Source organism: Rhagoletis zephyria, unplaced genomic scaffold (assembly GCF_001687245.7).
Source record: "Rhagoletis zephyria isolate East Lansing unplaced genomic scaffold, Rhagoletis_zephyria_1.1 Rzeph_scaffold_08516, whole genome shotgun sequence".
NCBI lineage: Eukaryota > Metazoa > Arthropoda > Insecta > Diptera > Tephritidae > Rhagoletis > Rhagoletis zephyria.
Window position 1 is genome coordinate 13108 of NW_016165596.1, and position 10977 is coordinate 24084.

Below are 10977 nucleotides of genomic sequence, written 5' to 3' on the forward strand. Positions count from 1 at the left end.
ATAAAAGAAATAAAAAGATCAAATTTATTCTCTTAGCTTTTTTATTTTTTAATACTTGTTTCGTTAATCATTTTACCAGTTTTCTGTTTTTTTTTTGCATTCCTGCCAAAAATACATACATACACCGGCAATAGTCTGACGCATGCATTTAACGTTTTTATTGTATTACTACATCGTAGTGATTTATCAGCAGCACATATTAAAAGCATTTATTGTTTTTTTTTTTAAGAAAATTATAAGGTTGCATGATAAACAATAAAAATATAATATATATATGTTATGTATTTTATATGCATTTAGCATGCATTTAAGACTTACATACATAACTATTTGCATTGAAAATATTGCACACAAACATTACAAAACATAAACAATAATATATGTTTGTAGGTATGTGTGTATGTATGTAAGTACAGTAGGTGCAAGCTTAACGAACGCCCCGCTTAACAAACATTTCGTATGACGAAAAAATTTCAAAAAAAAAGTTAAAAAATAAAAAATACAGTTATTTTTGAAAATCGAAAGAATTATACAGATCTGATGACATTTACAAAATATGCCTTCGCGTATAACATATTTTTAATTTTTTTTTGTAGAGCATTAAAGGCCTTAAAATATTTGGCTTGCCTCCAGGTTCACCGAGCTAAAAACCCACCCTCCGTGAAGCTACCGTAAGGTATTACCTCGCGGAGGGTGAGCGGCCCACAGTGTGGAAATTGAGCTTTTTTTCGTGACAAATTCGATCATCTCGAGAACGAGAATAGCTAGCGAAAAAAATACAATCGACGTTTAAAGCATTTTAAATGGAGAATTTAGAAAAGATTTCAAATGACTTTCAAAGGGAAGGGGGTTTCAATTAGTTTCCTTATTGGACCTGAAAATAGTGTGCAGTGAACTTTTTAAAAAGTTTTAACTACATTTGTTTACTGCTTTTGCATCAAGGAATCCATTTACATGGTCGAATGAACCGAACCTGTTAGAACGAGGTTCAAAGTCGCACTGCCGGGGTTCAAATCCGCTATTACGCTTCGAATGCATGGGATTTTAAGCCGGACTATTTCGGCGGTTACAACGACCATGATCTCAATACGCGCCTACGCTTGATTGATGAAATTTATTTTTATGAGCCGTACAAGTTTTTAAGTCGCCCTGCCCTGACGGCTGGGATTGCTTCGCGGAGGGAGAGCGGCGTTTCAATGAATATCAGCGGACCTGTTAACAACAAGGAGACAGAAAAGACAACAAGAAATAAAAGTTTCATAAATAAAATAATTATTTTTCTGATTCATTCGTTATTAGATCCGGATGATTTATGAAATACGAATGTTGTTTAAGGGGGTTTCATGGAAAATATTTTTAAATAGTGTTGCCACATGTTTCAAAATTTTATTATAAATTATTTATTTATTTGTTTAGAATGCTTTATTTCCAAAATGTTTTTGAAGAATGTTGCCATGTGTTTGAAATAAAAAAATTTATTCAAATAAATAGATAGGGTAAATGAAATGTTGCAATAAAGTTTGGCACCATAAAGTGGTTTAGGAAAGCTAATTTTGGAAAATATTTTTAGAGGGGGTTACCACCTGTTCAAAAAAATTTAATTCAATTAAGATTTAAGAAAATTTGTTAAATATTACAGTTTTAGTATCAAACGAAAGGTATTTAAAAAATTTGAAACATTTTTCATTCGTGTTATCACCCATCTAAAAAGTCTAGAAACAAATTAAAATTACATGAAATTGGATAGATGTGCAATGCAAATAAAATCACATATATTCTGTGATCTTCATATTTCCGTTTTATTAGACTGAGCAACAGCAACGCGTGGCCGGCTACCTCTAGTTTTTTTATAAAGCTACAGTTTACCACACACCGCATTAATTCAAGTTTCAAGCTTGGTGCAATAGTCATTTTAAAAAAATTAATCAAAGTTTTGAGTTTTTAATAGATTTCTTGACCAGATTTTGGGTAGCCACGTTTCATTTTCGTATAATAAAGGTTTGCTCATTTTCTTCGTCGAACATACTTTGCATCCACAAATACAGATTATAACCAAGCTTGCAAGCATTGCGTAAAATGTAATATTTTTTAATGCATAATGGTTTGTTGTTAAGTAATTTCATTTGTAAGTAATTAATTTACATCTACACATAAATGTCATTTCATATTTTAAATTAATTTTTTTTTGTTGAACGCACACTATTTGACAACATTTCCGCATTCTAACCGTTTAACTAAAATACCAGTTATTACACACATATGTATGTACATACATATGTACATGAGTAATAACATGTAATGAACACACCCCAATCAGGTAACTTTTTTTGCTCGGAACTCGATTAATACGCACACTACGCACTATTGTTTACGTTGCTTAATCTGACTAATCATCGACAAGGTCAAGTTCATGGAGAAAACCTGAAGTTGTGTATATTATTTAATCTGTATGTTTTTATATTTAGCGCACGAAAATGCGTAAGTGCCAGCTAATAGTAAGACGAGATAGAGCGCTTGCATTAAAAATAACTGCGGAAGCTACATAAATATTAACAACTGGTTTTCAAAATATAAACTTTGTCTAACCAAAAAGCTCGCAAAGCATAAACTAAAACTTGTATTTAAGCTGTCGATAAAGCAGTTTAAATAATACCAAACTCAACTCGACAAAGTACTCGAAATCTACTGCGATTGCAATATAAAAAATGCTCATTAGTTTTCCATGCTAAACCTACGATTGAATTTAAGTTTTACTCAGCTTAAATTGTGCTTCGTTTTTCTATCGCCAGTGTTGACGCTCTTGACAGGTTTGTTGCTTTTAAGCACTTTTCATTCTGATATGCCATTGAGTCGATAACAACGGTTGTGGTTACATTGAAACATATGTATATATGTATGTATATATACAAATCCATGAGTGCACGGTTGCCACTGTTGGTTGTTTTTCTTTTATTTTTTTCAAATTGGTTGTTAGGTAGTTTTTCTCTGGTTTGATTGTTTCTTTTTAGATTAGAAATTAGCAAATTTTTTCTTTACAAAAGGTAAAAATTAATAAATGAGTTTTTCAAAATTATGGTTTTAATGTAAGTACAACAAATACATATGTGATTTAACGCACAAGTATATCAATAATTTTTATTTTCCGAAATAGCTGCTATAACTTCTACCAAAATGTAAATTAATGTTGTTTTTCCACAATATTTTCATTAAAAAAAAAGGCTGAATAAAATTGTAGAATTATTTTTTTTTTTCAATAATTTTTATTTCCCGGAATAGCAGCTATAACTTTAATTTTTTTTTTTAATAAATTTTGTTTTTTTGTAATATATAACAAATTTGGTTATATTTTTTCAATTTGGTTTTTTTTCTTCAGATTTTGGTTGATTATATTTTTTCAACAAGTGGCAACCATGCATATCTGCATATGTATTTATGTGCAAGCCCAATACTATCAACTTGTGCTGACTTTTAAGTAGAATATCGTAAATTTTAGCCATCGATTTTCCATTTTGCGGTTTTGACACTCAACAACTCATCAACAGTTTCGTTCGGCATTTCCGGACAAACGTGTCAAGGCAGCTGCCAAAATGCAGACCATATGCACTTACACAGAGACGTACCATCATACTTTTCAGGTAGGTTTTCATTTGGTTCGCTTCTAGTGCATTTAGAACCATGACTTGTTACCAGTGTTGCCAGAACTTCAAAAATAAAAAAGCTAAGTCGGTCCAATAAAAAGCTAAAAAGGTAAATTTCATTAAAGGTAACATTTCATTGACTCCTATGTACAAATGTACCACCGGGCAACAAAAATAAAAATGTTAATAAAAATGCATTGATTATTAAATAATTTGAATTAAGTTTGTTAACAGGTGGCAACCTTTTTACAAGGACTAAAACCAGTTTGCACATCAATTCTGTATCGGCGACAACTTTTTTTTACTTGGAAATTTAAACTTTTTCATATATTTTTCCGTAATAAAAATTGTGACAAAAATTTGTCAGTGATACAGAATTGAGCCGTTAATTTTACTAAAGGTTATTTTATCTACATTTCTAATAAACTTGACATTGAATAAACAATTAAAAAACTAAAAAAAAATTTAGTAGGTTCTGGTTGGTAAGGTGGGAAATTTTGGTAGCAAAAAATTTTGTTCGTGGCAACACTGCGCGGCACACTGGTGTATTGGGCAACAAGCAGACTGACAGGCTGGCCAAAGAAGGCAATCTGTCGGAAATCATGCTGATAGAGGATAGATTTCCTTCCAAGCGATTAAACGGAAATTTATATCTAACGAAGTGTCTCCTATTATTGAATAGGGCTGCATATTGGCTGCATCCTAACAAATTATAGGATCTGTAGGAGATGCATTACGAAAGAGGAGATATTAAGACTTATTCCCTACTAGTGCCTTGCCCTTAGGGTATTGCGGGTTAAGCCCTTGGGAGCAGGCGTTCTGCCTAATCTGGAAGTCCCGCCAAAACAGAGTACAACAAGTAGTTCCACTTTGCCAAAAAAAAACTGTAATGTTCTTCAACATTGCAATTGGTACTCAGTGATTAACTGACTAATGTGGTCTTAGTTTATCTGGCAAAGCTATGGACCTTAATATTTCCTGCGAAGCCATCCAGTGGCTAGCCAGTTTGCCTAACCGAACCGAACCGAACCTTTCGTCTAGGATATTCTACAAACTTCAGTAATCATTAACATTTTTAATATTTTAAACAGAAGAATATAGCACGTAAGGAGCACAACAAATTGAATAGACGGAAAGAATAGCGCTAAAAAAATGTGTGTGGCTTTCACGTAACCTTTGGTTTTTACACAAACTTTATTTTCTTGGCGTATGGGCTAGCGGTAACTAGTACATACATATTTTGTTGTAATGGCTTCATTGATTTAGAAAATGCTGTATGCAAGTAGCACCAAGCAGCAGTAATTCCAGCCACAATTTCTCTCTCGCTTTGGACACAAGCACATACATACATACTCACATAAAGCCCCTGCAAAAATCATTGGACAATGTAGTCGATTTGTGCTATATTGGAGTACTTACAAAATGCTCCTCTGTAATGCACTAGCGGACCAACTCGTTTCTCTACACCAGCTACTTTGATGTAATGCAGAGTATACATATGGTCCTGCTCTAGGATATCGCAAAGTTAACTGGACTACCCTCTGACCCTTAGGGAATTACTCTTTACATGCGTGCATGGTATAGTCGCGATTTTTTGTAGGGCAGCACTCACTCACACTTGCACAAAATGTACTCATTTATAGTTGGTTGCAGGGTTGCAATAAGCTTTGCCGTCCTTTGCCACCTTTGATGTTGTTCACTTTGCGGACACTCTAAAAATTTTTTCCTATTACTGTATGCATGTACTCGCACACACTGCAAGTGTACGTATGTATTTATGTATATTCTATGTGTTCATTGTTTGTTTGGAAAATGTGGAAAATAACATTTTTAAAATTTCATTTTCAGGTTAATGGCGAAGACGTATTGGGGCTGCGCATAGCGGATATTGCGAAATTGGTTCAAGCCAAATCAGGGCAAGTCACGTTGTTGCTTTGGAACTGTGGTAGTGATTTCGAATGTGAACCGGAGGTAGGCTGATTCACATGAACAAATGTACATATATGCATATGAGTATGTTTAAATGAAGTAACACTCACTCACACTAATGTACGGACAGTCTTAATTGAAATAAGCACATATACATATATTCCTACGCACGTGTATTAGGATGAACCAAACATTTTTTTCCACCCACGACCAGAACGGAAAAAAATCGAAAATAAGGAAATCAGAATTTTTTTAACTTAAAATCGGTTAAAAATTAATATTGCCGCCAAGGCTTTGAAGTTTTCCGTATATAAATTTCGCATGGTATTCATAAAACAAATAAATATATAAATAAAATAAAAAATAAAAAAAACTTTTTAATATACCAATTCAGGTCAGTTACATGCGCCCCACGCTTTTCATTTTCAATCTCATAAATTGTTTATAATGACTGAAATTGGACTGAAATGGGACTGAGATATATTATTTTCTAATTTTTAGTCCATTTATAAAAGCGTGGTATATTAAAAAGTTTTTATTTTATTTTATTTATTTTATACTTTTTAGTCGTGTCTGTATAAAATTTTGCTATAGATATTAAAATAATTTAACACGCAGTGAAAATAGAACAGAAGACTATGCAAGCAAATTTGTTTGTGCTCACGTTTAATATATACATACATATCTACATACATACATTTAGCAGCAATTAATTTCATTTAAAGAAATAGCGTGTCGTCCATATCCGCATTACAGCGATAGGTATGATGTATTTTTTTCATTTATTTCAGATTTATGGTCCCAATGACCGATCCTGAAAAAAACAGCCAAATTTATTTATTTTTTAAATTTCAGGGTTATTCGGGTTAAAAAAATATATAAATATTTTATTAATATATCATAACCCAAAATCTCTTCTCTTTTTTGGAAAAATTTTCTTATTTTATGCGTTCGCTTTTTTAAACAAGTACATTTTAAGCAAACACAAAATCCACTTCAATACTCAAATAGAATTTTAAGAGTACCGTTGATTTCGTCATGATCAACTTTCCTTTAAAAGAAAAATTATAGAAATCAGTTAACCTGGTCCAAAGTTATGCGGTAACATACATAAAACAAAAAAATATTCCGACGAATTGATAACCTCCTCCTTATTTTGAAGTCGGTTCAAAATATTGAGTACAATTTTAGAGCCAAATTTACATCAAAGAAAATTCAAAAAAGTTGGCCTCCTGAGTATTTTTGGATCACCCTAATGTATATACATACATTTATCTGCCTACATGTGTGACATTGCAACTAGTAAGATTATTGCGTATTTTATAAAGAAAAAAACATCAATAAAATCATAGAGTAAGTTGCAGCTGGCAGCTGGTTTCATTTTGAGGTCGCAGTTCCATTTTTCATATTTGGAGTAAAGCAAAATTAATTGTAGCTGGAATGGAGAACACCTTCTTCACGCAGTTGTTTTTCTATAAATACAAGCAATTTCTTTAATGAACTGTAACAAAAAAAAATTTAATTCAATCAAAAATATATAGGTTGAATAAATAAAAATAATAAATAAAAAATTTATTTCGCATACTTTCTCGCACTGTCGTACGAGGTGCCATTTCTGAGAGCGGATTTTTGTCATCGCTCAGTTGCCTCTTCAGATTGCGTTAGTAAATAACCGTCCATAAATTTGGAATTATAGAAGCTTTCCTATTTCTAAAATATACCATGAAATTGTCCTCAGTTTTAATCCTATCTCAAAAATGTTCAATATCTTGCTTTTTTGTGACAAGTCAAATAACAACACTTGCAGCTTGCAAAAAAAAAGGGGATTATCGAACGCTGTTATCGGTGTAAAAAAAATTATTGATGTACAGCAATTTATTTAAACAAAGATTTCATTCATAACAAAAGTATCCGGTCTCTGGCAAAATTTCATCTCTCAGTCAGATGACTTAAGAATTTAATTTGAAATAATTTAGCTGTAGCAAAAAATAACGTAACGAAAACAGAGTTGCTACTAAAACAAATAAGAATAAATTCTTCCGTAATTAATGACCAGACTAAAATGCTACACTGAACACTCAATCACTGCATAGACATTCAATCACTCATTCGTACTTCCGCACTCGCATTAAAAACGATTACCTTTATTTTTTACTATTTTCACTTTTACATTCTGACCATTTGAATATCCTTCTTCTCTCTTTTCTACAACAACCAAACACAGAGGCTTTGTTGTGCACCGATGCCGCGCACCCTCCAACGACTCGCCACCATTGTGCAATCCATATTGAACATAATCGAGTGTCCCGTCTGTTTGGACACCATCACTCCGCCGGCAATGCAATGCCAGAACGGTCACCTGCTCTGCCTCAACTGTCGCATACGCGCTGAAAAGTGTCCCGTCTGCAGGGATCGCTACACACCGCAGCGTGCTTTAATTGCCGAGAAAATCTACGCAGCCATCACGAGCGCATACAATTTGTGCAGCACCAATGAAGACAAATTACGCCAGAAGCTTTTCGGAGCGCCAACGCAAAAGGGGGGGCACGTAATGAGCCGGCGTTGGCGACGGGCAGAGGCGGCGAAACAAACGATTGATGATGATGACGGCCAGCAAGCGGAAACAGAGATAGATGGGATGCAGGCGAAGAAGCGATTGAGCAGACGAAAGCTGGCAAGAACACAGCAGAATCAAAGTCAACATGTGGCGCCTGGTGGCGGACAGCCTGGGCGTTTTAGCTTCAAGAAGGAGGCGGAAACGGTTGAAGTAGTTGAGATGAGCCAGGAAGCTACGGGCACAGATGCTAGCCGTGATGTCCGCGCGGTGAAGCATAGCGATAAAAACAAGAAGATTCTAATGAAATTATGGCATCGTAAAGCAGCGTCTATGGAGAATCTCTCAACGAAAACAAAAGCGAGTAGAGGTGGAGAGCTGCATGATAGAATTATCGATGCGGGCAGCGATGATAATGGATTGACGCCGGATGGTACAACGACCCCAACGATAGCAGCGCACGCTAAAACGGCATTCATCACAAATACAATGCGATTGTCGACAAATCGGACTGTTAAGAATGCTACCAACGAGCAAGTGGAGCAGGTAAAAGGAGTCATGAAAAATTCTAAAGACCACTCGACTTGGTGCGCCAACAATGGCAACGAAACCGAGTTCACCAAGGAAGCTTTAACCACAACAGCAACTCCGCCACCGGCAATGCCAATGAATTGTACGACAACAATGAAAACAATTTTAAATACAGCAGCAACAAATGATGTTGCACACGTAAATGCCATGTCAAAGCTTTTATCGGCAACGACACCGACTACAAATGATTTATCGGCAATGACACAGCCACACGCGCCATTTCCACAGCGACTACCTGGTCGCGAAGACAATGGAATAGCAGTAGCAGATAATGTAAAAAATTCACACAAACAACAACACGTTCAACCGCATCTGCAATTGAGTACGTGGCCAGAGCAGTATTTATCTGAACAGAATAATATCGCCGGCTCCGTCGACACACCGACACCGACACCGACACCGACACCGACATCTCCAGTCCCCACCGCCATTGCAGTAGAACGTCGTTGTCCATCTTGGCTGCGCAGTCCAAGGTTGGCTCAGAGCAAGTTTAAGCACTACAACAGCAGTAGCAGTGGTTGCACAAGCTGCAGCTGTCCATCATCGTCTCTGCTCTTTGTGGACAAACGGCGTCCCGCTCGTTACACGCCGGCTCATTCCCTTGAATATTTCAACAACCCCGGCAGGCCGTCAACAGCAACAGCTGCAACTTCCATGTCATCTGTTGATTCGAACGACTCCACAGGCAGCAGGAAAACATCCACCTCCAGTGGCAGCAACAGCAATGGCAACGGCGACATTAACTGCGGCAGCGACATCGTTGACTCAACACATTACATTCTAACGCCAGCATCATCGCTTTCATCCGGTGTATTCCCCTGTTTACTCGAGTCACCCGTGCTAGCAGCAGCCGCAACTGACAACAACAACATTCAGAAATTACTGCTATTACGGCGAACAAAAATGCGCTGCTATCTGAAATGACCGACTTGGGGCAGCCATTGTCAATAACTTCGTCATTGCGTTCTTTATCGTCTTTGGCGTCATCATCGGTGTTTTCTTCGGCATCAGAGGAATTGTCAAGCCACCTATGATGACCGTCGTATGCGCTTTAAGTGTAGTCACCTGCCGTGGCCGTTTTCGTTAATTCTATCTTCATTTCTAGTTCTTCGGCTGCTACAGTATTGACACTCTAGCCATCAGTATACGTATTGTTCTCAGTAACATCTGATTTGTTTGTCTTTTTCTGGGAAATGGATATACTTATGTATGTACATACATATGTATTTTGATAATTATGGCGAAGGTTGCGTGAGACCACTGCTCGCTACCGCTATCCTGAGACGCTAACAACAAGAATATTCAGGTGTCATTATGTATTGCATGTTTGTATTACAAATTAAATTAAAATACACTAAAAATAAAATTTCGTAAAAATGCTACGAAAAATTTTCGTTCATAATACGAACCATGTTAAAAATATAGTAAGGAAGAACCGCTGAGAGTCACTTTTCAAATTCTTGACGTTTCCAAACAATTTAATTTTTAAATTTACTCACAAACTCACACACACATTTTCATTTTCAAACTCAAGCAACAACAATTTCGAATTTCATTTTTTTATTTTCACTTTTATNCAAAAAAAAATCATGGCCGACGAATTGAGAGAACGGTTATACCTTGCTATATTTTTATCATGATACGAACACATTTTTCACAACGAAACAAGATTTTACCATTTTTTCAGTACAATTTATAAAAAAATTCCGTTTATTTTACAAAAAAACATGCGTAAAATATGGAACAACTCTCCGTACTTATAATTTTGTATATTGTACGAAGGCACTCGTAATATTTACGTATGGTTTTAAAATATACGAAATCTAAAATTCTGTATTTGTTTTCTTTATTAAATACTTTCGCGCATAACACTAATGCAGAAGGGAAATTTCGCGTCAAATTTACACGGAAAAAAGGGTGATGCTTTAGAATTTCTTCACTTTTTTTTTCTTTATATTATGGTTACTTTTCGAGTTATGGGCTTCCAAAGAATAGTAAAAACTAAAATTTGATGTTTTCTAAAGCATTTTTTCGTATTGAAAAAAAAAGATTAAAACTTGATAACATCGCGATTTGTTGAGAAAATTTCTCTCTTTTTAAAATGCAAAATCAATTTTGGAATTTTTTTTTTTTTTTGTTATACTACACCGGAAGTGAAAATTAAAAAAAAAAAATTGGAGAAACTTCGATCAATTTTTTTTAATTACTATTATTATTATTTTTTTTCAAAATATAGCCTTAGGTAAAATTATAATACCCTAAAAG

General features: G+C 34.9%; 1 protein-coding gene across 3 annotated transcripts in view; it reads left to right on the forward strand.

The window, feature by feature from the left end:
- The window catches only part of LOC108375106 (uncharacterized), a 17882-nt gene extending 7789 nt beyond the window's left edge, over nt 1–10093 (forward strand). For 2 of the 3 annotated variants that reach the window (XM_017631186.1, XM_017631187.1), the window contains 2 exons: nt 5487–5609; nt 7792–10093. In XM_017631186.1, coding sequence (XP_017486675.1) covers nt 5487–5609; nt 7792–9636 — 1968 coding nt within the window. In that variant the 3' untranslated portion in view covers nt 9637–10093. Of the gene's footprint in view, nt 1–5320; nt 5402–5486; nt 5610–7791 lie in introns of those variants that run through there. The other variant, XM_017631188.1, reaches the window with a different exon arrangement.
- The last annotated feature ends 884 nt before the right edge of the window (nt 10094–10977 follow it).